This window comes from Aotus nancymaae, unplaced genomic scaffold (genome assembly GCF_030222135.1).
Source record: "Aotus nancymaae isolate 86718 unplaced genomic scaffold, 86718_ANA_hifiasm-v0.15.2.pri h1tg000049l, whole genome shotgun sequence".
NCBI classification, from domain to species: Eukaryota; Metazoa; Chordata; class Mammalia; order Primates; family Aotidae; genus Aotus; species Aotus nancymaae.
This window is the reverse complement of record NW_026988463.1, coordinates 20,335,102-20,363,003: the sequence shown is the minus strand read 5'-3', so window position 1 is coordinate 20,363,003 and position 27,902 is coordinate 20,335,102. Positions and strand designations below refer to the sequence as shown.

Below are 27,902 nucleotides of genomic sequence, written 5' to 3'. Positions count from 1 at the left end.
ACCTCAACCTCTCAGGGGAGCCTGCAGTGCTGAGAAGTCAGCAGGCCGCCCTTCCAAGCACGTCTGTACAGGTACCCTGTTCTGCCTGAGACACACAGCTTTCTGACAGTGTCTCTCTCAAATGACTCTGCCACTCCCTAAGCCACTGACAGGGGCTGTCCCCATTCAATAAAGATTAGCAACAGAAATTACCTCCTGGCTGGATGCTGTGGCACCAAGCACAAAACAGTCCAGGAGGAAAGTACTGCAGAATTAGAGGGAGTGGTACTTCAGAGAGTCAAATTACTTTTTCCAAACCCAGAACGGAGGCATGCCAAACCTTACTGGCAACAGGTGGGATTAATGCAACTGACTTTCTTTTTTTTAAATAAGCACAGTATAAAAAGTCCTGTACTAACATTCACGTCCCTGACTCTATGTCCAGCCCACCACTGACTGGCTGTGGGAACCTCTATTTCCTTGTTTACAAACAAGGATAAAGAAGGTTTTAGCTGCTGGTGGTCTACATTTTTTGTGGCCCCTGCAACCAGGGTTGACACACTCCCACCAAAAACAGTGGCTTACTGGGGTAGCAGTGCTCATTCGGGTGACCCCTGTTGGAGCTGGAAATAGCCAGTAATATGTTACCATCAGGAGAGGAATGAAGGCAGGTACTACCACCTTTAAGAGTCACCTGGCAGTGGCTATGAACCATCTTCTGCATGGACTTCCGACCATTCCTATCACCTACCCAGGTGTGCCCAGGTAAGCTGGTCCAAGGATGTCCATGGTGCTTTTGAAAAATTTTTTTTGAGACCAGGTATTACTCTGTTGCCCAGGCTGAAGTGCAGTGGTGGGATCACAGCTCATGAAGCCTCCAACTCCTGGGCTGAAGCAATCCTCTCACCTCAACCTCCCAGGTAGCTAGGACTATGGGTGTGCACACCACACCCAGCTAATTTTTAAAAATTGTGTGTAGAGATGAAGGTCTCACTATGTTATCCAGAGTGGTCTCGAACTCCTGGCCTCAAGGTCAGCACTTATGCTATAATGATCAGGCAGTATGAACAAACCACCAATCTGTAGGGGGATGATTACATACACTTGGTATACTCAAAACAAGATGTTAACATGGGTGATTTCTTTTCTTTTCTTTTGAAATGTGTTCTTGCTCTGTCATCCAGGTTGGAGTGCAGTGGTGTGATCCTGGCTCACTGCAACCTCTGTCTCCCGAGTTTAAGCAATTCTGTCTCAGCTGCTAGAGTAGCTGGGATTACCGGTGCATGCCACCACACCTGGCTAATTTTTGTATTTTTAGTCAAGATGGGGTTTCAATATTGGTCAGGCTAGTCTTGAACTCCTGATCCGCCCGCCTTGGCTTCCCAAAGTGTTGAGATTACAGGCATGAGCCACCGCACCCAGATTGGGCAATTTCTAAGACCTATTGTTTGGGGGAAAAAAAGCAAGTTACAGAACAATACAAATGCTATGATACCACTTACAGGTGGAGGAAACCCACACATCAATACTATGGATTTTCCAAGGATGTGTGTGTCTGTAGACATACACACAAATATATATTTATATGCAAATGCATAAAAAGAGGTCTGAAAAGTAATTTACATGAAACTAATCTAATGCTTATCTCTGGGAATAGAAAAGGATAAGAAGTTGCTCGAGAAGACCTCAGTTTATCTATGTTGTTTGCATTCTTTTTACAATGAGAATGCATTTAGGTATTGCATGTGTAAATCAAAGAAACAAAATCACTGGGTTAGATGTTTTTTTTTTTTTTTTTTTTTTTTCTTGAGACAGGGTTTCACTCTGTCACCCAGTCTAGAGTGCAGTAGTGCAATCAAGGCTCACTGAAACCTGGACCTCCAGCTCAGCCTCCTGGATAGCTGGGCCTCCAGGTACATGCCACCATGCGTGGCTACTTTTTTGTATTTTTGTAGAGATGGGGTTTCGCCATGTTGCCCAGGCTGGTCTCAGACTCCTGGGCTCAAGTGATCCACCTGTCTTGGCCTCCCAAAGTGCTGAGATTACAGACATGAGCCACTGCACCTGGCCAGGTTAGATGATTCTTAAGGCCATGCCAGCTCTAATATCCTCTAGTTCTAAGGATTCTAGAACTCAGTTGTTGAGTAGGCTAATTATTCTTAGATAGCACAGAGGGCTATGGGCTGGGTGCAGTGGCTCATGCCTGTAATTCCAGCACTTTGGGAGGTCGAGGCAGGCGGAGCACTTGAGGCCAGGGGTTTGAGACCAGTCTGGCCAACATGGTGAAATCTTCTCTCTACTAAAAATACAAAAATTAGCTGGGTGTGGTGGTGTGTGCCCGAGCGCCAGCTACTTGGGAGGCTGAGGCACGAGAATTGCTTGAACCCAGAAGGTAGAGGTTGCAGTGAGCTGAGATTGTACCACTGCACTATAGCCTGGGCAAGAGAGCAAGACTCTGTCTCAAAAAAACAAAACAGAGGTCTGTGGATATTTCATAAAAAAGGAAAATATAACCCTGGCTATAGAATAGAAAGGCTGTGGTTCTTCAAAGTCTGAGACTACAAAATAAAAATAAATAAAAATGAAATAATAATTGTATACCAGGAAAGGGAGATGGAAATAATAATTGTAGTAATAATAATATACTTCCTGGAGTAAGCCGGGAGTGAGGGTGGAGTGCCAGCAATGTGTTTGCAAATGTTTTGGCACACAGGGTGCTACCACCATTGCTGACATTTTTATATTACTGTTATTATTGCCATTATCACAGTAATAAAGTTCTCTGGATCTCACATGACGACACATCCAGTGACTCACCCAGGCCTTCTTCTGGAAACATCACCTGTTACAGTCACTTCGTGAATGCTATAAAATCATGTTTTTCCCCATCATCACTTCTGTAGACTTTATTAAATACGGCTCAGAAGTCTAGGCAACGTGATGAAACCCCGCCTCTACTATAAATACAAAAAATTAGCCAGGCATGGTGCGGTGCGCCTGTAGTCACAGCTACTCGGGAGGCAGAGGTGGAAGGATCACCTAAACCTGGTAGTTGAGAGAAAAAAAAAAAAGAAAAGAAAAGAAATATAACTCAGAGACAGCCCAACTACTCTCCCCTCCTGAAGAGCAGTAACGGGCTTTACCAAAGTCAAGGGCTGGAATAAAAGAAGCAGGAAGAGGTGGGGGAACAAGGCGAGGCTCTAGGACAGGAACAGGGAAACAGTGGTGTGTGGTGACCACAGTCTATGCCACATGCACGCAGAGGTTTGGTACAATTATCAGTGGAACCCGGCATGGAATATAGCAGCAAAAACCTGGAAACCAGGCACAGTGGTCATGCCTGTGATCCCAGCAAACTGGGGGGCCAAGGCCAGAGGATCACTTGACACTTGGAGTTCCAGACCAGCCTAGGCAGCATAGCAAGACCCCGTCTCTATGAAAAAATGCAAAAATTAGCCAGGCGTGGTGGCACATGCCTTTAGTCCCAACTACTCCGGAAGCTAGGGTGGGAGGATCACTTGAGCTCAGGAGGTCAAGGCTACAGTGATTGTGCCACTGCACTCCAGCCCGGGCAACAGCATGAGACCCTATCTCTTAAAAAACAAACTGGCCAGACGCAGTGGCTCATGCCTGTAATCCCAGCACTTTGGGAGGCCAAGGGGGCGGATCATGAGGTCAAGAGATCAAGACAGTCCTGGTCAACATGGTAAAACCTCATCTCTGCCAAAAATACAAAAATCAGCCCAGTGTGGTGGTGTGTGCCCGTAATCCCAGGTACTTGGGAGGCTGAGGCAAGAGAATTGCTTGAACCCAGGAGGCAGAGGTTGCAGTGAGCTGAGACGGTGCCACTGCACTCCAGCCTGGGCGACAGAGTGAGACTGGTTTCAAAAACAAAACAAAACAAAAACCACAAACTGGAAACTGCCAAAGTAACCCACAAGAGGCAATGCTTAACCTGTGTCAGCCATACAATGGGCTGACAGAGCCATCAAGATGCCAGATCCATATTTACTGATCTGAAAAGACATGATGATTTGTTGTTTGCCGAAAAAAAGCTGGTTACTAAAGACATATGTAGCATGATCCCACAATAGCAACAAAAAGTCCATATTTATTTGTGTATATTTAAAGTGAAATAGAATAAAGTCTGAAATATACACTAAGACCTTAATAGCAAAATATCTGCACTTTGTTTTCTTTTTTTTTTTTTCTTTTTTTGAGAGAGTCTCACTCTGTCTCCCAGGCTGGAGTGCAGTGGTGCAATCTCAGTTCACTGCAACCTTCGCCTCCCGGGTTCAAGCAATTCTTGTACCTCAGTCTCCCTGGTAACTGGGATTATAGGTGCGCGCCACCATGCCTGGCTAATTTTTTGTATTTTTAATAGAGATGGGGTTTAACCATGTTGCCTGTAATCCCAGCCACTTGGGAGGCTGAGGCAGGAGAATTGCTTGAACCCCGGGGCCGAGGTTTCGGTGAGCCACAATCGTGCCACTGCACTTCAGCCTGGGCAACAGAGCAAGACTCTGTCTCAAAAAAACAAAACAAAACAAACATTATGCTTAGTGAAAGAAGCCAGACATAAAAGGCCACATGTTGTATGATTCTATTTATGTAAAATGTCCAGAAAAGGCAAGTCCAGAGAGACAAAGTAGGCTGGCAGTTGCCTGGGGCTGGGTGGGGTGTGGATATTATAGAGGGTGATGGCTAAGAGGTATAGAATTTATTTTTTTGTGTAAAATGTTCTAAAAGTGGTTGTGATTATAGATGCATAATTTTAGGAATATACCCAAAGCCTCTGAATAGTACATTTTAAATGGGTAAATTGTATGGCATGTGAATTATATTTCAAAACAGCTGCTAACTTTTTTTATTTTTTGAGATGGAGTCTTGCTCTGTCGCCCAGGCTGGAGTGCAGTGGTGTGATCTCGGCTCACTGCAACCTCGGCTCCTGGGTTCAAACGATTCTCCTGCCTCAGCCTCCCGAGTAGCTGGGATTACAGTTGCACGCCACCATGCCTGGCTAACTTTTATATTTTTAGTAGAGATAGGGTTTCACCATATTGGTCAGGCTGGTCTTGAACTCCTGACCTCAGGTGATTCGCCTGCCTCGGCCTCTCAAGGCAATCATTATTCTTTGATCACACTGTCAGAGCCTCCCTCAGTGGGTTACAAGTATGAGTGTAGTCACCAAAGTTGGCCAAACAAGGGCATGGGAAGCAAGTGTATCCACCCACGATGGGGGGCACACACGATGGTGTCACCTCTTTGAGGAGCAACCGACAACACCTATCCCAGTTTAAACACACAAACCTTTTGCCCAGCCAGTCTACCTCTTGGGGGTCCTCTCGTGGGCACACCCATGCATAGGTGCAAAGACACATGCACAAGGAAGCGCTGTTTGTGGCTGAACAAGACTGGAAATAACCCACATACCTTACAAGCAGGGGCTGGCTACATTTATTACAGTGCTTCCAACAATGAAATGATATTTAGACATTAAATTACCAACAACAGGCCAGGCACGGTGGCACACACCTGTGGTCTCAGCTACTCGGGAGGCTGAGGTGGGAGGATCACTTGAGCCCAGGATTTCAATGCAGTGAGCTATGATCACATCACTGCACTTCTGCCTGGGCAACAGGCAGAAACCCTATCTCAAGAAATTTTTTTAAAAAGGTGATCTATGATGTGGAATGATCTCTGAGACAGTCTCAGATCAGGAAAATATTTTTGAGTGTGGGCAGAGGAGAGGGTCTTGCTCTGTTACCCAGCCTGGAGTGCAGTGGTGCAGTCTTTCACTGCAACCTCTGCCTCCCGGGTTCAAGTGATCCTCTGCCTTAGCCTCCGGAGTAGCTGGGATTACAAGTGCATGCCACCATGCTTGGCTAAGTTTTTTTGGTATTTTTAGTAGAGACGGGGTTTCACCATGTTGGCCAGGCTGGTCTCGAACTTGTGACCTCAGGTGATCTACCCACCTCGGCCTCCCAAAGTGCTGGGATTATAGGCGTGAGCTGCCACACCCAGCTGAAAAATTTTAAAAATAAAATTTCCTGGCCAGGCTCGATGGCTCTCGTCTGTAATCCCAGCATTTTGGGAGGCAGAGGCGGGAGGATCATAAGGTCAGGAGGCCTTAGCTTCCTGAGTAGCTGGGACTACAGGCACCCACCACCATGCTGGCTAATTTTTTTATGGAGGCTGAGGCAGGAGAATCACTTGAACCCGGGAGGTGGAGGTTGCAGTGAGCTGAGATCACACCACTGCACTCTAGCCTGGGCAACAGAGCGAGACTCTGTCTCAAATAAATAAATAAATAAAAATTTCCACATTAATAAAAAATTTAAAACATGTATTTGCTCCCTATGCTTATTCTAGAAAATGTAGAAATGACAGAGAAAGAGAAAAGGAACACAGTCCCCGCTAATCCCATCCAAAGGCAATCCCTGCTGGCCTGGTGATGTGCTTCCCCTCAGGCCTTGGCTGTGTGTGTACGTGCGAGTTTCGCAGAGTTATAATCATGCTGTATTCTCTTTAGATTTAACTCTGGAGCAGAGGCACTTTCCCACGTTATCATAAACTCTATAACCATCTTTGGATGACTGCCTGATATTCTATGGAGAGGGCGGCCCCCTGAATGGTTCTGTCACATCTCCAGGACAGCCTGGGCAGAAGGCTGGGCTCGACAGTGACACAACCTGATGTTTTGCAATCCACACCCAGTACCTACTGGGTGTGTTCCTTGGAGCGAGGCCAGCAGGTCATTTTGGTTCAAGAATCCAGGTTGCCAGTTCACAGTAAGTTTAAAAAAGACACTTAGGTTTACGGAGTGCTAGGGAACAAGGGTTGGAAAACTGAGCTATTCTCTCCCTCCAGAGCCACCCCCGGCAACACTAACCCAGCAGAGCCTGCTTTCCATAACCTACAAAGTGGGCAATGAGGCCGGGCGCGGTGGCTCACACCTGTAATCCCAGCACTTTGGGAGGCCAAGGCAGATGGATCACCAGGTCAAGAGATAGAGATCATCCTGGCTAACATGGTGAAACCCCATCTCTACTAAAAATACAAAAATTAGCTGGGCATAGTGGCCCACGCCTGTAGTTCCAGATACTGGATAGGCTGAGGCAGGAGAATCACTTGAACCCAGGAGGCGGAGGCTGCAGTGAGATGAGATCACACCATTGCACTCCAGCCTGGGCAACAGAGTGAGACTCCATCTCAAAAAAAGAAAAAGAAAGTGAGCAATAAAGTGCCAACTCCCATCCACACACAGTCAGACATTTTACCAAGTTCTAGTATGCTGGACCAAGGGAATGGAAGTCACATCAGACACAGCCCTAGCCTTGCAGTCAGGCGCTGACTCAAACAGAGAATGACTCACACACATAAAGGTCTGCTAAGAGCCCCAGGGCAGAGGAGAAAGCCAGGAAAGGTTGTCTTCAGTCTGGGTTCTGGGCTGCGTGCAGTAGTTGATGCCTGTAATCCCAACACTTTGGGAAGCTCAGGCAGAAGGATTGCTTGAGGCCAGGAGTTTAAGATAAGCCTGGGCAATGTAATGAGACCCTGTCTTTAAAAAAAGAAAATTAAAAAGTTAGCCAGGTGTGGTGGTGCATGCCTGTGGTCTCAGCTACTCAGGAGGCTGAGGTGGGAGGATCGCTCAAGTCCAGGAGTTAGAGGCTGCAGTGAGCTATGATGACACCACTGTACTCCAGCCTAGATAACACAGCAAGACACTGTCTCTAAAATTTAAAAAATAAAAATAAAAACTGGGTTCTGAAGGAGGCAGAACTGTAATTTTGAGAGACCAAATCAGTTGAAAGAGGTTTTATGAGGCAGGGGCATGAAAAAGGGAAGCCCATTCCAAGAGCTTCCAGATGTGTTTGGGTGGAGGGGTTGAACAGAGACCAGAAGGGTCCCAGAGGGACCTACAAGATGCTCCCATCCTAAGCGATGACTTTTTGGGTTTTTTGTTTGTTTGTGTTTTTTTTGAGACGGAGTTTTGCTCTTGTTGCCCAGGCTGGAGTGCAGTGGTGTGATCTCAGCTCACTGCAACCTCTGCCTCCCGGGTTCAAGCGATTCTCCTGTCTCAGCCACCTGAGGAGCTGGGATTACAGGCATGCGCCACCACACCCAGCTAATTTTTGTATTTTTTAGTAGAGACGGGGTTTCTCCATGTTGGTCAGGCTGGTCTTGAACTCCTGATCTCAGGTGATCCACCTGTCTTGGCCTCCGAAAAGTGCCTACAATCCCAAAGTGAGATTATAGGTGTGAACCACCATGCCCAGCCAGAAGTGATGAGTTTTAAGATGGGGCTATTTATCAATTTATTTGAGAGAGAGGAAGTTACCTGGCTATTTTGCTTTATTTTTCTTCTCTTAAAAACATCTTTTTCTCCACACAAATAATACATATGTGTACTTTAAAAGTTTAAAATGTTTAAAATACATACAAAGTCCCCCCTTAACAGGACCTGTCCCCTAGAGGGAACTGCCAGTAACTACTGGGTGCAAACTTCTCTTTCAAATGGTTTTTGCTATGCAGATACCCATATATGTGTATATATATTTTTAACAAAAACAGGATCATACAGCCGGGCACGGTGGCTCACACCTGTAATCCCAGCACTTTGGGAGGCCAAGGCAGGTGGATCACAAGGTCAAGAGATTGAGACCATCCTGGCCAAATAATGAAACCCCGTATCTACTAAAAATACAAAAATTAGCTGGGCATGGTGGCATGAGCCTGTAGTTCCAGCTACTCAGGAGGCTGAGGCAGGAGAATTGCTTGAACCCAGGAGGCGGAGGTTGCAGTGAGCCAAGATCATGCCACTGCACTCCAGCCTGGTGACAGAGCGAGACTCCGTCTAAAAAAAGGATTGCACTAGATTTCAACTTGCTTTTTTACTTAACTATATATATAAAAATTGCGAACATTTCTTGACTTTATTATGGAGCAGGACTGTGCCAAGGGCTTTTTATGGGTTTTCACACACACATACTATATGTAACAATAGGCACTGGTTTAGAGTCAAATCATGGCCAGGCTCAGTAGCTCACACCTATAATCCTACTTAGGGAAGCTGAAGTGGGATAATCATCTCAGCCCAGGAATTTAAGACCAACCTAAGAAACACAGTATGAGACCCTGTCTCTATAAAAAAAAGTAAAAAACACAGAAAAAAAAAAGGTCAAATCACATAGAATCGTCTTTGGACCAGCCTGGGTAACATACTGAGACTTCATCTCTACAAAAACATTTTAAAGGCCGGGAGCGGTGGCTCATGCCTGTAATCCCAGCACTTTGGGAGGCCAAGGTGGGCAGATCACCTGAGGTCTGGAGTTCGAGACCAGCCTGGCCAACATGGAGAAAACCAGTCTCAAAAAAAAAAAAAAAATTAAAAAAAATTTTTAAAAATCAGCTGGGTATGGTGGCATGCACTTGTCCTCCTAGCTACTTGGGAGGCTGGGGTGAGAGGACTGCTTGAGCTCAGGAGTTCGAGGCAGCAATGAGCTATGATCATGTCACTGCACTCCAGTTTGGGTGAGAGAGCAAGACTGTGTCTCTAAGAAAAAAACAAGAAGAAAAGGCTGGGCATGGGGGTTCATGCCTATGATCCCAGCACTTTGGGAGGCTGAGGCGGACGGATCACTTGAGGCCAGGAGTTCAAGAGCAGCCTGGACAACGTGGTGAGACCTTAACTCTACTAAAAATACACAAATTAGCAGGGCATAGTGGCGCGCACCTGTGGTTCCAGCTACTCCGGAGGCTGAGGCGCAAGAATCACTTGAACCTGGGAAGTGGAGGTTGCAGGGAGCCAAGATTGCACCACTGCACTCCAGCCTGGAGACAGGACAGAATTTGTCACAAAAAAAAAAAAAAAAAAAGAGAGAGAGAAAAAAAGAAACGTCTTCTATGTTCTAATGTAAACACAGCATTCTGTGAGAACCACAGTCTATAATTTAAATCAGCCCCTCTCAAGGACACTTGAGCTGCCATCGAGGGGTTGGGTGCTTGTTTCAAAGCTGCCTTCGGACGGGAAACAGGATGAGTGGAAACCTGCCCCTTTAGGGCCCCCGACCCCAGAGGAGACCCCCCCAGGCTATTTCTGGAGCTGCCTGCCCCAGAGTGACTCCAGCTAGAACTCTAGGCCAAAAAGGAAACCATTACCCAACTATCTCCAAGAACTAAAATTATTAATTTTCTAAAAACAGATTAATCCCGAAGTTATGGAAGAATATTTTTAATTTCAAATCCCAAAGTGGTAATAGGCATTTTGTTTACAGTACTGATACTTAACCGTTTGTGAGGATTTGATTAAGTAAGGGTAACAGTACTGCACTTTTGATTTTTTACCCCCACCAGTTATTATACAAAGTCCAATAATGTTCGCCTTTTCCCCTCCTCTTTCTGTGAGACGGAGTCTCGGTCTATCGCCCAGGTTATAGTGCAGTGGCACAATCTTGGCTCACTGCAACCTCCGCCTCCCGGGTTCAAGTGATTCTCACGCCTCAGCCTCCCGAGTAGCTGGGACCACAGGCGGCACCACCATGCCAGGCTAATTTTCATGTTTTTGTAGAGACAGGATTTTGCCATGTTGGCCAGGCTGGTCTCGAACTCCTGACCTCAGGTGATCTGCCTGTCTTGGACTCCCAAAGTGCTGGGATTACAGGCGTGACCCACTGCACCCAGCTTCTCCTCCTCTTTATACCAGCTTTGCTATGGTATGAACACAAATCCCTACCAAAATAAGTATACTTTTCCTCAGTCCAGAGAAGGATGCCCAACTCTTAAAAGTGTTTTTTTTTTTTTATGATAACCAACATGAAGAATAATATCACATATCATGTCTCTGTACCCACATACACACATATGGAGGGGTGCTTTCAAAATATTTCACACAAAATCGGACAATGTAGAAGACACTTGAGATGAAAAACTTTCCACAGTATGAGTTTCAAATTAATAAACAAATTTGGAAAACGGCAGTTAATTTGTAGAAAGGTTTTAAAAAACCATTAATTCTCATAATCAATGAGAAATTATTAGGGCCACACTCCTGGAATGTGGCAACAGAAAGGGAAATAAGCTGGGTGAGGTGGCTCACGTCTGTAATCCCAGCACTTTGGGAGGCTGAGGTGGGTGGATCAAAAGGTCAGGAGTTCGAGACCAGCCTGGCCAATATGATGAAACCCCATCTCAACTAAAAATACAAAAATTAGCCCGGTGTGGTGGCAAGTGCCTGTAGTCCCAGCTACTCGGGAGGTTGAGGCAGAAGAATTGCTTGAACCTGAGAGGTGGAAGTTGCAGTGAGCCGAGATCATGTCACTGCCCTCCAGCCTGGGCGACAGAGCAAGACCCTGCTTCAAAAAAAAAAAAAAAAAAAAGAATGTAGTCTATCCTTCACAGTTGTAACCACATAGGACAGCTGTAAGTGCTTTTTTTTTTTTCTTTAATAGAGATGGGGTCTTGCTATGTTGACCAGGCAGGTCTCAAACTCTTGGCCTCAAGCGATCCTCTCATCTTGGCTTCCTAACATGCTGAGATTACAGGCTTGACCCACTGTGTCCAGTCAGGATGGCTGTAAGTGTTAAATGAGATCCTTTTTTTCTGTGTCCCTAAACAAGTTTCTATCAAAGTAACTAAGAGTTATTATGTTTGTTTCTCCACTTGAATGTCTCTGCTGGATAAACAGGGAGACTGTTAAATCTGTAAACAATTGGTGTTTGCCTCTCTGTACTCAAAGCATAGCCTGGTGACAGATACATAATATGCATTAAATAAATGCAAGTTTCACGTGATCAAGTACCCATGCTGGCACCTACCAAATGGCTTTCAATAAATTTACATTTTTAAATTTATTTTAGGCTGGGCATGGTGGCTCATGCCTATAATTCCAGCACTTTGAGAAGCTGTGGCAGGCAGATCACTTGAGGTCAGGAATTTAAGTCCGGCATGGCCAACACAGGGAAACTCTGTCTCTACTGAAAATACAAAACATTTGCTGGGTGTAGTGGCACACACCTGTTATATTAGCTACTCGGGAGGCTGAGGCATGAGAATCACTTGAACCCAGGAGGTGGAGGTTGCACTGGGCCGAGATCCCACCACTGTATTCCAACCTGGGCGACAGAGTGAGACTCTGTCTCAAAAAAAAAAAGAAATAATAATACATGTATTTATTTATTTGAGAAGGATTTTCACTCTCATTGCCCAAGCTGGAGTGCAGTGTCACAATCTCGGTTCACTGCCACTTCCGCCTCCCTGGTTCAAGTGATTCTCTTGCCTGAGCCTCCCAAGTAGCTGGGATTACAAGTGTGAGCCACCGTGCCTGGCTAATTTTCTGTATTTTTAGTAGAGACGGGGTTTCACCATGTTGGCTAGGCTGGTCTCGAACTCCTGACCTCAAGTGATACATCCACCTTGGCCTCCCAAAGTGTTGGGATTACAGGTGTGAGCTGCCACGCCCAGTCTATTTTATTTTTTGAGAGACAGTGTCTCACTATGTTTCCCAGGATGGTGTCCTGAGCGCAAGCAATCCTCCCACTTTGGCCTCTCAAAGTGCTGGCATTACATACAGGTGTGAGACACCACGACTGATCTAAAAGTATGGTGTTAAATAAATTTTCAAAAAATTAACAATGAGTATACCATCAGAGGCTGATCACTGACAACCAATATAGTCGCCACATTTATGTGTCAATGGGTATGTACATATGTTTCAAGAAATAAGGTCTTTACACTTTGTGGTATTCTCCAATATTTTCTATTCTATTTCATTCTATTCCTTTCTTTTTTAAGAAATAGGGTCTCACTTTTTTGCCCAGGCTGGAGTGCAGTGGCACAATCATAGCTCACTGCAGCCTCGAATTTTTGGGTTCAAGCCATCCTCCACCTCAGCCTCCTGAATAGCTGGGACTACAGGCACAAATCACTGTTCTATTTATTTTTTAAAAAATGGTACACTGACCATAAGTAATTGATATATCTACCACAGTTTTGTGTGTGAATGTGTGTACACCTATGTTCAAGAAATAGAATCCTTACTGCTTGAGGCCAAAAGTTCAAGACTAGCCTGGGAAACATAGTGAGACCCCATTTCTACACACAAAAAATTTTTTTTAAATGAGCCAGGTATAGTGATACAAGCCTGTAATCCCACTACTCAGGAGGCTGAGGTAGGGGGATGGCTTGAGCCTAGGACTGAAGGCTACAGTGAGCCATGATTGTGCCACTGCACTCCAGCCAAGACAACAAAGTGAGAGAAAGAAAGAAAAGAAAGGAAGGAAAGAAAAGAAAAGAAAAGAAAGAGAAAGAGAGGGAGAAAAGGAGGGAGAGAGGGAGGGAGAGGAAGGAGAAAGAAAGGAGGAAGGGAGGGAGGGAAGAAGGAAGGGAGGGAGGGAAGGAGGGAGGAAGGGAAGGAGAGAGGAAGGAAAAGAAAGAGAGAAAGAGAGAGGGAGGGAGGGAGGGAAAGTCGGTCCTTAGTTTGGGAATTTTCTATTGCCACAAATAAAAGTTTTTAAAAAGAAGTAAGATCTTTAGAGTTTGCAATGTTCCCCAATAGTTGCTATTTTATTCTGTTCTGTTCCATTTCTTTAAAAAACAAAGAAACAACAACAAAAAAACCCCCAGCACCTCTGCACTATAGCCTGGGTTACAGAGCAAAACCATGTCTCTAAGGAAAACTAAAATAAGTAAATAAATAAAAACAAAACACTAGACAAAACTCAGCAAAAGGTTTTCACAACTCCGTAGCGTGTCCTGGGCTACTATTTGAAAAACACCCTATTCCAAGGTAATGAAATTTATTTTAAATCAACAAAACCCTCCTTGCTTAACAAGTATATCCTCAGATCAGAGTTGGGAGCACTGGCCAAGGTTTGGAAACACGAAGAAGACTCCAACCAGAGACCCCAACCCTCCATCCCTGACAGCAGCTAAGCCGGGTGGGGAAGGCGGCGTAGGTGGCTCACTCACCTTGACGTGGAAGGAGTTTGCCGGGGATCCGCTGGAGCCATACCGCTCACTTTTCGTTAGGTTGCTGCAGTACTTATTAACCTTGGAATTGACATTCTGGTTTGACCTTGGGTCATCAGTGATGGGGCAGATGAAGTAACCTTCCTCATCATCGCTGTCCCCATCAGAATCACCATCATGGCCAGCTCGGGGGGACTGGCCACCATCAACACCTTCCAGGCGGAAGATGAGATCTTCGTCTGCCATGTTTCTGGGGTGCCCGTTTTACCCAAGGGGTACCCGGCACAGCCAGAGTTACTGGGTAAATGCAGAGGCGAAGGTCCTACAAAGAAAGCAAGGGCCAGAGAGTGGGTGCTGGGATCCAGGGGTGTAAATTTGCCCGACCCTCACCCCAAACGCTGCAGGCTATGGCAGCAGCTGGCACCTTTGGGGTAAAACCTAGAGCTATCTTTTGGGGAGGCAGTTGGCAGCACCCAGGAACATTTTAAATGTCTAAACCTGCTGACCCAGTCATTCCACTTCTAAGAACTCAGTGTTTGGAAATGCTGGAACCAGGTTGGGAAAAAACGGGCTTCTTAAGCAGAGTGTTCTTTTCGGCATATCAATTAGATCGAAGTACTCCTCTGCTTAACGTCCACCCCCAGCAGCTTCTTTTCACATTCGTAATAAAATCCAAATGCCTTGGTAAGGCTGCAAGAGCTGCATTCATTTGGCGTGCTGCCCACTTCTCCAGCCCTGGCTGCTTTCCAGGCATACTGGTTTTTTTTTTCTGTTCTGTGACAGTATTAAGTTCATTCCCGTCTTCCGGTCCAGGTCTTTGTACTTGCTGTTCCCTGTGCCTGAACAACCTTCCTAACCGTGGGCTCTTTCTCATAATTGAGCTCACAGCTCAAAGGACGCCTCTTCAGTGAAATTGTCCGTGAATCCCCAAATCACAGAACCCTCAACCCAACATGCACATGCATATCCAATCACTCCCTTGCATATCTGTTTTTTTTTTTTTTTCCTAAGACAGAGTTTTGTTCTTGTCGCCCAGGCTGGAGTGCAATGGCGCGATCTTGGCTCACTACAACCTCCACCTCCCAGGTTCAAGGGATTCTCCTGTCTCAGCCTCCTGAGTAGCTGGGATTCCAGGCGCCTGCCACCACACCCAGCTAACTTTTGTAGTTTTAGTAGAGATGGCATTTCACCATGTTGGCTAGGCTGGTCTTGAATTCCTGACCTCAGCTGATCCACCCACCTTGGCCTCCCAAAGTGCTGGGATTATAGGCGTGAGTCACCACATCTGGTCTTTCTTTTTTTCTGAGACAGAGTCTCGCTCCGTTGCCAGGCTCACCGCAACCTCCACCTCCAGGGTTCAAGCAATTCGCCTGCCTCAGCCTCCCGAGTAGCTGGGACTACAGGCATGTGCCACCATGCCCAGCTACTTTTTCTATTTTTAGTAGAGACGGAGTTTCACCATGTTGGCCAGGATGGTCTCAATCTCTTTTTTTTTTTTTTTTGAGACGGAGTTTTGCTCTTGTTACCCAGGCTGGAGTGCAATGGCACAATCTCGGCTCACCGCAACCTCTGCCTCCTGGGTTCAGGCAATTCTCCTGCCTCAGCCTCCTGAGTAGCTGGGATTACAGGCACGCGCCACCATGCCCAGCTAATTTTTTGTATTAGTAGAGACGGGGTTTCACCATGTTGACCAGGATGGTCTCGATCTCTTGACCTCGTGATCCGCCCGCCTCGGCCTCCCAAAGTGCTGGGATTACAGGCGTGAGCCACCGTGCCCAGCTCTTTTCTTTTTGAGACAGAATCTTGCTCTCTTGTCCAGGCTGGAGTGCAGCAGTGCCATCCTAGCTCACCTAAGTCACTGCCTGACCTCACAGGCCCAAGCAATCCTCCCACTCAACCACCAAGTAGCTGGGACCACAGGTGTATGCCATCAAGCCTGGCTAATTTTCTTTATTTTCTGTAGAGGCTGGGTCTTGCTATGTTACCCAGACTGCTCTCAATCTCCTGGGCTCAAGTGATCCTCCTGCCTTGGCCTCCCAAAGTGAGGGCCAAGCCTTCTTGGATAAGACACTAAAAGCATGCTGGGATTCCAGGCATGGTTCATTTCTTCACTGTGCTTTTCTCAAACTGACATCACCCTGTTTACTTTGTTATTGTCTGCAGGCCCAATACCTCCAAGAGTGCATGGCGCAAAGAAGGCACTCAATGCACTTTCCTGGAATGAAGGAGTGCTCCTAAAAGCGTTTTCTTTTTCTTTTTTATTTATTTATTTATTTTTTTAAGACGGGGTTTCACCACGTTGGTCAGGCTGGTCTTGAACTCCCAATCTCAGGTGATCCACCCGCCTTGGCCTCCAAAGTGCTTGGATTACAGGCATGAGCCACCACGCCCGGCCCCTAAAATCGTTTTCTATAGCACAATCAGTAATAGCAAACAAACCAAACAAACCCAACAGCCCCACGTGTCCAACAGAAGCTCATTATAGAGATCACAGGATTTCTCTCTACACCATGAAATACTGCGTGACTGTTAGAAAGGGGAAGGTCCCATACCCCGCCCCCCGCCCCCCCCCACACACACATCAATAAAGAGTTCAGGAAGATTGCAGGATAGAACTCTCACATGTACAGCCACTTGAGTTTCAACAAGGGTGCCAAGATAATTTACCCTCAGTTACAGCCAATTGATTCTCCAACAAGTGTGCTAAGATGATTCAATGGGGAAGGAAGAACTTTTTCAACAAATGGTGTTGGGATAAATGAATATCCATATGCATAAAAATGAAGTTGATCCCCTTCCTTATGCCATACCCCAAAATTAATTCAAAATGAATCAAAAGCCTAAATTAGAAGCTAAAATTCTATTAGAAGAATAAATTCTTCATGACCTTGAGTTAGGCAAACCCTTCTTGATAAGACACCAAAACAACAGCAACAAAAGTGTAGGTAAATTGGACATCACCTGGGCTAGACGCACGCAGTGGCTCATGCCTGTAATCCCAGCACTTTGGAGGGCCGAGGTGGGTGGATCACTTGAGGTTGGGAGTTTGAGACCAGCCTGGACAACATGGCAAAATCCTGACTCTATCAAAAATACAAAAAATTGGCCAGGTGTGGTGGCACCCACCTGTAATCCCAGCTACTTGGGAGACTGAGGCATGAGGATTGCATGAACCCAGGAGGCGGATGTTGCAATGAACTGAGATAGTGCCACTGCACTCCAGCCTGGGTGACGAAGTGAGACTGTATCTCAAATTAAAAAAAAAAAAATGGCAGGGCGTAATGACTCACACCTGTAATCCCAGCACTTTGGGAGGCCAAGGTGGGCAGATCATGAGGTCAGGAGTTCAAGACCAGCCTGGCTAATATGGTGAAACCCTGTCTCTACTAAAAATACAAAAATTAGGTGGGTGTAGTGGTGCACCCCTGTAGTCCCAGTTATTCGGGAGGCTGAGGCAGGAGAATAGCTTAAGCCAGGGAGGCAGAGGTTGCAGTGAGCTGAGGTTGCACTACTGCGCTCCAGCCTGGACGATCAAGTGAAACTCTGTCTCAAACAAAACAAAACAAAACAAAATAAAACAAAAAAAACCTGGCGCGGTGGCTCATGCCTGTAATCCCAGCACTTTCGGAGGCCAAGGTGGGTGGATCACGAGGTTAGGAGTTCAAGACCAGCCTGGTGAAACCCTGTCTTTAAAAAAAAAGAAAATTGAACATCACCAAAATAAAAAACTTTTGTGCTTCAAAGGGCACCATCAAGAGAGTAAAGAGAGGCCAGGTGCGGTGGCTCATGCCTGTAATCCCAGCACTTTGGGAGGCTGAGGTGGGTGGATCACCTGATGTCAGGAGTTCAAAACCAGCCTGGCCAACATGGCAAAACTCCGTTTCTACTAAAAATACAAAAAAAATTAGCCAGGCATGGTGGTGTGCACCTGTAATCCCAGCTATTCAGGAGGCTGAGGCAGGAGAATCCCTTGAACCAGGAGTTGGAGGTTTCAGCGAGCTGAGATCGCGCCACTGTACTCCAGCATGGGCGACAGAGCGAGACTCCATCTCAAAAAAAAAAAGGAGCCAGGCATGGTGGTACATGCCTGTAATCCCAACTACTTGGGAGGCTGAGGTGGGAGAATTGCTTGAGCCTGGGAGGCAGAGGTTGCTGTAAACTGAGATTGCACCATTGTACTCCAGCCTGGGTGACAGAGTGAGATCTCATCTTAAAAAAAAAAAAAAAAACCCAACTTCTCAAAAAGTTAAACACTGAGTTACCGTATGATCCAGCAATTCCACTCCTAGGTTCTGAAACACTCCAATATGGATGAAACTTAAAACCACTAGGGGAAGAACTCAGAATTCAGAAACTAACTCAGAACTGCACAATTTAAAAAACAAACAAACAAAACCACTAAGGGAGGCAAAAGGGAGTCACAAAAGACTATAAACATTGGCTAATTCTCTATTTATGAAACTTCCAGAGAAGGTAAGGCTACAGCAGCAGAGAGCAGGTTGCCTGGGGCTGGAGGAAGGTGGGGTGGTGGGAATGGTTGGGGGGAAAATGGGGAATGATCGCTAATGGGTATGGGGTTTGGGTTGATGAAAACGTTCTAAAATTGATTGTGGCTGCATGACTGTGAATATACTAAAAACCATTGAATTGTACATTTTAAATGAGCAGATTGTAACGTATGTCAATTATATCTCAAGAAAGCCAAAGTTAAAAAAAAGAAAGTCGGATGTGGTGGTTCATGTCTGTAATCCCAGCACCTTGGGAGGCTGAAGTGGGAGGATCACTTGAGCCTAGGAGTTTGAGACCAGCCTGGGAAACAATGAGATCCTATCTCTACAATAAAATACAAAAAATTAGCTGGGTGTAGTGGTGTGCTCCTGTAGTCCCAACTACTCAGGAGGTTGAGGTGGGAGGATCACTTGAGCCCAGGAGGTGGAGGTTGCAGAGAGCTGAAATTGTGCCACAACACTCCAGCCTGGGTAACAGAGCAAGACCCTGTCTCCAAAAAAAGAAAGAAAAAGAAAAAGGACATGTGGACATGCATGAAAACGTCCCTGAAAAATCCATAGGAACTGGACAGCGCTTGGATAAGCAATTGTGGACCTGGAGGAAACTTTTGATTTTTAATTAAAAAAAATTTTTTTGAGATGGTGTTTTGCTCTGTTGCCCAGGCTGGAGCACAGTGGTGTGATCTTGGCTCAGTGCAACCTCTGCCTCCCAGGTTCAAGCGATTCTCCTGCCTCAGCCTCCCAAGTAGCTGAGACTATAGGTGCCTGCTACCACATCCGCCTAATTTTTGTATTTTAGTAGAGGTAGGGTTTCACCATGTTGGCCAGGCTGGTCTTGAACTCCTGACCTCAAGTGAACTGCTTGCCTTGGCTTCTCAAAGTGCTGGGATTATAGGTGTGAGCCACTGAGCCTGGACAGCTTTTTAAAACTTTGTACATTTCTATACTGCTTTAACACTTTGTATTACAAAGCTGGATTGCTTTAGACACAAAATAGTAAATTAGTTAAAAAATGTTTTACATCAAACCAATAAGTCCAGTTATTTTCAGCAGTGCTGTCCATCAGGCAGATGGTCTTCTAGAGCCAAGGCTTTGGTACTTTCGCTACTAAAGCAGGAAATACATTTAAATCCTAACCCAGTACACACCTATAAAATGGAAAGTAAAATTTCAAGAAATTGTACTTAGCCTTACTTTGTATAATGTACTCTTGTTATTTCTTTTTAGTTTTATTTTCACAGACAGGCCACTGGAGTGCAGCCTCCAACAGCTGGGTTCAGGCGATCCTCCCGCCTCCACCTCCTGAGCAGCCCATGCCACCATGCCCGGCTAATGTTTTTTATTTTTGTAGAGACAGAGTCTCACTATGTTAGCAGGCTGGTTTTGAACTTCCAGCCTCAAATGATCCTCCCACCTTGGCCTCCCAAAGCACTGGGATTACAGGCATGAGCCACCGTGCCTGGCTCACTCTTGCTATTTTCTATTCTACTTACGACTTTTGTTTTTCTTTCTGTTTAATCTTTTTCCTTAACACACCACCTACACATTGATTTCTACACTCACAGTCTGAAAATTGCTGTCAACTGCTGAGTTTGTTTCTTATCCTCTGGGCAAGAGACAGTCACAGGCCTGGATCTAATGCCACAGCCATCTGATCCTGCTTGTCACCAAAATCCTCCCTGAGCCCTGGGCTGGCTTCTCCGCACTGTCAACCACTCCCAGCCCCAGCTCCTACTCTGCCCTGATCAGCCCTTGGCCAGAATCCCTGCTGATCAACACGGTGTGGTGCCAGGAGCTGCCAGCAGGCCCAGCCAAATTGGCGGCCCCTGAAGGCCGGGATGGTGCCAGGAGAGGGGCCAGAACCACAGCCTCAACCTGCAGACCTCCAGGCAGTGTAGTTAGTTCAGTAGTTAAAGGCTCAGATTCGGGGCCAGGCACAATGGCTCATGCCTGTAATCCCAGCACTTTGGGAGGCCAAGGCGGGTGGATCGCTTGAGCTCAGGAGTTCCAGACCAGCCTGGGCAACATGGCGAAATCCTGTCTCTACAGAAAAATACAAAAATTAGCCAGGCATGATGGTGTGTGCCTGTAGTCTCAGCTACTCAGGAGGCTGAGGTGGGAGGATCACTTGAGCCTGGGAGGCAGAGGCTGCAGTAAACCGAGATCATGCCACGTATACCACTTTTATCTCAAAAAAACAACAAAAAAAATGCTTGGATGCAGGATCTGGGCTGCCAGGGAGCAAATCCTGGCTCCTTACCCAATTAATTCACCTAGCCAACTCCGTCATCTTGCAGTGTGGGGAGCCCAGCCTGGGCCATGTCCCACCACAGATCTGACGTTCTCCTCAGCCCCGGGAAACGGAGATGAGCAGCTGTGACCCTGCCTGGCACAGTGCCTCGTACACACCAGGCACTTGATATGCATTCCAGAGCTAAGCAAGTGTCATCTGTTTTATGGCTTTTGAGTTGTCATAAATTTGCTCTGAAGGCAGCTGTGGCAAACTATCTCCCAATAGCTGTTGACTCTTTCCTTCCCTAATAAAAGAACCATTGGGTTTTGGCTACGCTCGTCACGTGGCCACTCAGGATACATTTCCCAGAGTCTTTTGCAGATGGGTGTGACCATGTGACCAAGTTTTAGCCAATGGGATATAAGAAGGACTGTGTGCAACTATAGGGAATGGTTCTTAAAGGGAATGTGCCCCTCGGCTCTCCTTCCTTCCTGCTGGCTGAAATGCATGTGATTGCTGGAGCTCAAGCAGCTACCTTAGACCATGAGGTGGATGGCCATGTGCTGAGGCTGGAAGAGCTATAAGACAGAGAACCTGGGTTTCTTATACCATGGGACCACATAACAGTCCTGGACTCACTATCTTCATACTTTGATATCTAAACTTGTATAATCTACTGTAATTTTCTTTTTTCCTTTCTACTTGCTAATTTTATTTGGTACAGTAGTTCCTTCTCTCCCATATCATAAAAAGTCACATCGTCTTTTTTGTAGTTTTATTTTTCGAGAAAGGTTCTTGTTCTGCTGCCCAGGCTGGAGTACAATGATGCGATCATAGCTCATTGCAGCCTTGATCTCTGGGCTCAAGTGATTCTCCTATCTCAGCCTCCTGAATAGCTGGGACTACAGGTGTGTGCCACTATACCTACCTAATTTGTTTATCTTTGTAGAGACAGGGTTTCACTATGTAGCCCAGGCTAGTCTCAAACTTCTGGCCTCAAGCAATCCTCCCACCTTGGCCTCCAAAAGTATTGGGATGACAGGCATGAGCCACTGCACCTGGCCGAAAGGTCACATCTTTTATGACAAGTGGGTGCCTAGGCAGGATCAACCTGGGAAAACTGTGGCCTCAATTCAGAGTCCTAACTTGGCAGAGACTCTTATATTTGTACATGAAGACTGGTTACCTGGAGGATGTTGGATTTCCCCAGACAAGGAACCTTCCTCTGCCCCTAAGTCAGTTCCAAGAGGGCTATTCCAACACCAGGCAAGTCACCCAGCCTCCTAGGGATCTCTGTCTAACCTGGGCTTCCCTTGGCCCAAAGAAAGATCTGCTCCTGTGCTAAGAACAGGACTCCAGCTCCAAGACATCAGGATTCTCTTGAAAGTTTCTTCTGCCTTACTCAGGCATCCACATCTTCTCCTCCCAGTCCCTATTTCTTTTCTTTTCTTTTTTTTTTAACTCCTGCCCTCAAGTGATCCACCCTCCTTGGCCTCCCAAAGTGCTGGGGATTAAAAGAATGAGCCACTGTGCCCAGCCTCAAGTCCCTATTTCTATGGAAAGGTAGCAGAGTGAGTCAGACAGACCCAAGTTCAAGCCCCATCTCTGCCACTGACTGGCTGTGTGACTTCACTTCTTGAGCCTCGGTGGGGATGCATAATTGTACTCACCCCATGAACTCAACAGCTATTATTATCATCATTTTTATTATCATCAATAAAGGGGACTGAGCCTTGGGTCCCAGCCAGACTCGTGACCTGGACGTCTGGCTCATAGCAAAGTCAAGCTTCTTCAGGGGTCCTGAAGGAATACATTATTTTAGGCTCTGGCCATGGAAACCACTGTCTCACTGAGTCTTATCTGGAAGTTTATAGAGGCAGGAAACTATGCTTGCAATGCTCAGGTCAAGGCCTGAGGGTCAAGCCACAGTGGCCACTGGCTCCCCTCTGGGCTCACCCTCACCCCCAGGAGCTGCCTTCCTGTGGTAGAAAGAGGGTGGAATCTTCCCACCACCACTCCTAGGAACCAGCATCCCAGAGCCAAAATGGCACACCCCGAGCTGGTCAATGCACACACTAGTATATGCCCGGCACAGCACAACCCACACATTCCTGACCACAACCACAGTGGACACAGGTGACTCATCAGCCACCTGGAATGGAATCACGCACTAGCTTCTGTATGAGGCTCTGCCTCTGCCTCACCCTCAAGTCATGTGTTGTCACATGATCCAGGCCTAAACCAATCATAGCACTGGGGTGCCTGGCCACAGAGATTGGCTCAGAGGTGGTCATGTGACTGGAGTCAAACTATTCTAGCCCATTGTAGCAAGCCTGGGGCTTTTTGCTTGAGTGACTGGAAGAGGTGCTCAGTGTTTTCATGCTGAATGTGAACTTCAGACTGGGGCTGAGGCCACCACAGAACAAAACTCATGTGTGGTGGAGGGCAGAACCAGAGAAAGAGAAAAATGAAGAGTGATAATGTCATTTGAAACCTGGAATCCAGATACTCCCAAAACCAAACTACCAAGCCCTCATAGATTTCTGAATCATATGATACAATAAACCCCGCCTTTTGGGGGGCAGTAGGGGAAAGGGCTATTTAGCTAGCTACAGATAGGTTTTCTGTCACATACAATATGAAAAGCCCCAAACTGGCCAGGTGCAGTGGCTCACGCCTGTAATCTCAACACTTTGGAAGGCCAAGGTGGGCGGGTCACCTAAGATCAGCCTGGCCAACATGGTGAAACCCTGTCTCTACTAAAAATACAAAAATTAGGGTGTGGTGGCGCCTGCCTGTAATCCCAGCTACTTGGGAAGTTCAGGCAGAAGAATTGTTTGAACCTGGGAGGCAGAGGTTGCAGTGAGCCGAGATCATGCCACTGCATTCCAGCCTGTGTGACAGAGTGAGACTCCGTCCAAATTCAGCCGGGCTTGGGTCATTATATATTATTTATTTATAATTTTTAAAATATTTTTAAACACCTTTTTCTTACTAGGGCCACTGTATATGATAGGTGGGGTACTGCTCAACTCTAGTAAACAAACTTTGCAACTGTGCATGGGCAGCCCTACTGGCCACCCTAGGGGCAACCACTTCCAATGCTTCTCAGTATTTCCCTTGGTGTATATACATCATTAAATAATATGCTTCTTGATTATTTCTTTTTTCTTTTTTTTTTTTTTTGAGAGAGGGTCTCTTTCTGTTATCCAGGCTGGAGTGCAGCGGTGCAATCTTGGCTCACCGCAACCTCTGTTTCCCAGGCTCAAGTGATCCTCCCACATGAGCTGCCAGAGGAGCTGGGACCACAGGCTAATTTTTGTATATTTTTGTAAATTTTTGTAGAGATAGGGTTTCAGCATGTTGCCCAGCTGGTCTCCAACTCCTGGACTCAAGTGATCCACCCGCCTCAGCCTCCCGAAGTGCTGGGATTACAGGCGTGCCCCTATTATTTCTTAATTTATTTATTTTGATCCTATCTTCTGATTTCCTGGACTGATAAATGAGACTTAACTCTACTTCCCCTTACTACTTCCCTTCCCACCCTATCCCTACACTGGTAGGTTCCTTTATTTACTTTTTACAGACGGGGTCTTGCTGTGTTGCCTAGGCTGGTCTCGAGGTCCTGGTCTCAAGTGATCCTCCTGCCTCAACCTCCCAAAGTGTTGAGATTACAGGCGTGAGTCACAGTGCCCAGCCTTCAGGTTCCTTTAGATACCATGCCAAGAACGCTGTCTTATTCCACCAACTCAAGAAGCTGAAATTTCTCACAGTTTAGCACAAATTCAGAGCAGGGAAGTTGTGGCTTTTGTGCTGTGAATGAGTGATAAGAAAACAGAAAAGCTTCTTATTTGCTTACCAACCTCAAAAGCTTATCAACCTCAAAAGGGCATAATTTCTATGGAAATAAGAAAGACAAATAATATATGTGAAAGGCTGACTGCACACCAGGTGCTACACTTAGCACTTGACGGGAACTCTCCTTTGACAATGACACGAGCTGCCGGTCCAGAAGTGACAGTCTACCTCTGAAAAGTCCACCTTAAGGGAGGGGAACTGCACAGAGCTAGGCGTTGAGGGCTGCACCTGGCTTGTTCTGAAGATATTTTAAACGCTAGCTGGAGTCCCCACTTTCCTTTAAACAAGAAACAAAAACCAAAGCCCAATACGGTGGCTAACAGCTTGTGCTCTACAGACTCATGGCCAGGGTTTGAATCCCGGGCCCCACCATCAGGAGCTGGGACCCCGTCCAAGATCATAGACTTCGTCAGGCAGGCTGTGACATCCTAAGGTCTGCGTTGCTGTCTCCACCCCCTCCCCATACCTTGTACTGCTTTCAGTGAACAGGTGCTCAACATGAGCTCAAATACCTTGCTGTTTAGTGTTTTTTGTTGTTGTTTTATTTTGAGATAGTCTTGCTCTGTCGCCCAGGCTGAAGTGCAATGGCGTGATCTTGGCTCACTGCAACCTCCTCCGCCTCTCAGGATCAAGCAATTATCCTGCCTTGGCCTCCCACGTAGCTGGGATTACAGGCATCTACTTCCATGCCTGGCTAAATTTTGTATTTGTAGTAGAGATGGGGTTTCACCATGTTGGTCAGGCTGGTCTTGAACTCCTGACCTCAAGTGATCCGCCCGTCTCAGTCTCCCAAAGTGCTGAGATTATAGGTGTAAGCCACCGCACCTGGTTGCTCAGTGTTTGTTTACTGGGGTGCAGCATTAGGAGTGATTAAGTCAAGCATCAAGCTAAGATTTCACATCAGTGTCTTATTAATGTCTGCACCCCTAGCATATAGTGGGTGGCTTATAAACATTTATTTAAACTATTGAGAGAAATAGTACACTTTACATCAGAACGAAAGGACCAATTTACAGAGTCCAGCGCATCCGTCCCTTCCTCCCTGCCATCTCAGCTTCCCGACTTTCCAAGTCCAAGAATCAATCTCCATATAGCATGAAGTTCTCCTCACCTCCTCCCTGCCCTTGTGTCTACCTGCAGGTGCCTCTGAGACAGGAGAATAGGATCTGGAGGCAGGGAACCTAAGGCCAATTCAGGCTGACTTCCTAGAACTAAATCAAAAGGGAAACCCCAACTTTCCACACCCACGTAACAAAAGGACCAGAGGCTATTCCCTTTGCAAGCCCCCACTTTTCTGCGTGGCAGATAAAAAACTGAAAGTACCTCCGATTCGTCCCTCCCCACAACTCATCAGGCTGGTCACTGACCAAGTCTTCATTTGCATAGGAGTCTTCATTTGTAACTTCACTTCAGCCTGATTGGTTACTTTCCACAACCAATCAGATATTTGCATAGCATGTAACCATTTAACTTCACTTCAGCCTCTGATTGGTCACTTTCCACAACCTATCAGACTGATCCCAGCCATTTACATAGGGCGTACATCAAGTGACCAATAGGGAAACCTGTAAAGGGTGTTTAAACCCCAGGCAATCTGTAAGCCACTTGCTCAAGCCCACTCCCACCCTGTGGAGTGTACTTTTGTTTTCTGTAAATATTTGCTTTCATTGCTTTATTCTTTCCTTGCTTTGTTCATGTGTTTTGTCCAATTCTTTGCTCAAAACACCAAGAACCTGGACACCCTCCATCATAACACCTCTGCCTGGAATCCCTTTCCCACTCACTGGCAAAACCCTTTAATCTCTTCAAGACCCAGCTCAAATTTTGACCTCCTCCAGAAAGCCTTCCTTGTTTATTTCTTTTGGGTTTCTTTGTTGTTGTTGTTGTCTTTTAGAGAGAGTCTGGCTCTACTGGCCAGGCTGGAGTGCAGTGGTGCAATCATAGCTCACTGCAGCCTCCAACTCCTAAGCTCAAACGATCCTCCCACCTCAGCCTCCTGAGTACCTGAGACTACAGGTGCATACCACCACATCTGACTAATTATATTATTTTATTTTTGTAGAGATGGGAGTCTCCCTACAATGTTCAGGCTGGTCTCTTTTATTTTTTTCTCTTTCTTTCTTTCTTATTTTTTTTGAAACAGGGTCTCACTCTGTCACCCAGGCTGGAGTACAATGGCACAATCATGGCTCACTGGAGCCTCAGTCTCCCAAGTTCAAGTGATCCTCTTGCCTCTGAACTCCTGGCCTCAAGTGATCCTCCTGCCTCGACCTCCCAAAGTTGATTACATGCATGAACTATTGCACTTGGCCTCCAGAAAGCCTTCCTTAGATAGTTCCCTCCTCTGTAAACAGGGGACAGCTAACAGTACCCCTTCAGGGATTGTTCTGAGGATACAATGAGATTAGGCACATGATGTCTGACACAGACTTGACTCTCAAAAGTACTAGCTGCTATTATGCCCCAATAATCCCCCAGTCCCTGACTCCCTAAATCACTTCAATCCCTACAAGCCCTCCATAAGCAATGAAATTTCACTGTACTCTGAGGCCAAACTGTCTATGTGACAGGCGGAAAAATGGCCACCCTTAAGGTGTCTACATCCTAATCCCTGGAACCTGTGAGTGTGTTACCTTATATGGCAAAAGGCACTTTGCAGATGTGATTAAGGATTGTAAGATGGGAAGACAGCCGTGGATTATCCTGTGAGCCCAGTGTAATCACAGGATCCTTATAAAAAAGAGGTAGAAGGGCCAGAGTTAGAGGAAGAGATGTGACTAAAGACAAAGAGAAAGATGTGAAGATGCCGCGCTGCTGGCTTTGAAGATGGAGGGAGGGGCCAGGAGCCCAAGGAGTGAAGGCAGCTCCTAGAATCTGGACAAGGCAAAGAAACAGATTTTCCCCTGGGGCCTCCAGAATGAACACAGTCATGCTGACACCTTGCTTTTAGAACTTCTGACCCCCAGGAACTGTCAGATAATAAATGTGTTGTTTTAAAGCCACTAAGTAATTGCAGCTATTCGTTACAGCAGCAATCGGAAACTAACAAAGTCCTGAACAGCGGCTCTCAACCTTGGGCGATTTTGCTCCCTCAAGGGACATTTGGCAATGTCTAGAGATATTTTTGGTTGTTGTAACTCTAGGGGTGCAACTAGCATCTAGTGGATTGAGGCCAGGGATGCTGCTCAACATCCTACAATAAACAGAACAGCCCTCTACAATGAAGAAGATTTGGCCCAAATGTCAATAGTGCTGAGGCTGAGAAATCCCTCTCTAGAATGAAGCTTGTAGAACTCCTTTCTTTTGTTTTTTGAGATGGAGTCTCACTCTATCACTCAGGCGGGAGTGCAGTGGCT

At 46.3% G+C, this 27,902-nt stretch overlaps 1 protein-coding gene across 1 annotated transcript in view; it reads right to left on the bottom strand.

Moving 5' to 3' along the window:
- Positions 1-27,902, bottom strand: part of EEF2K (eukaryotic elongation factor 2 kinase) — an 84,672-nt gene that overhangs the window by 49,416 nt on the left and 7,354 nt on the right. The window contains exon 2 of the mRNA XM_064362565.1: positions 13,948-14,269. Within this exon, the coding sequence (XP_064218635.1) occupies positions 13,948-14,193 (246 nt within the window). The 5' untranslated portion in view covers positions 14,194-14,269. The remainder of the gene's footprint in view (positions 1-13,947; positions 14,270-27,902) is intronic.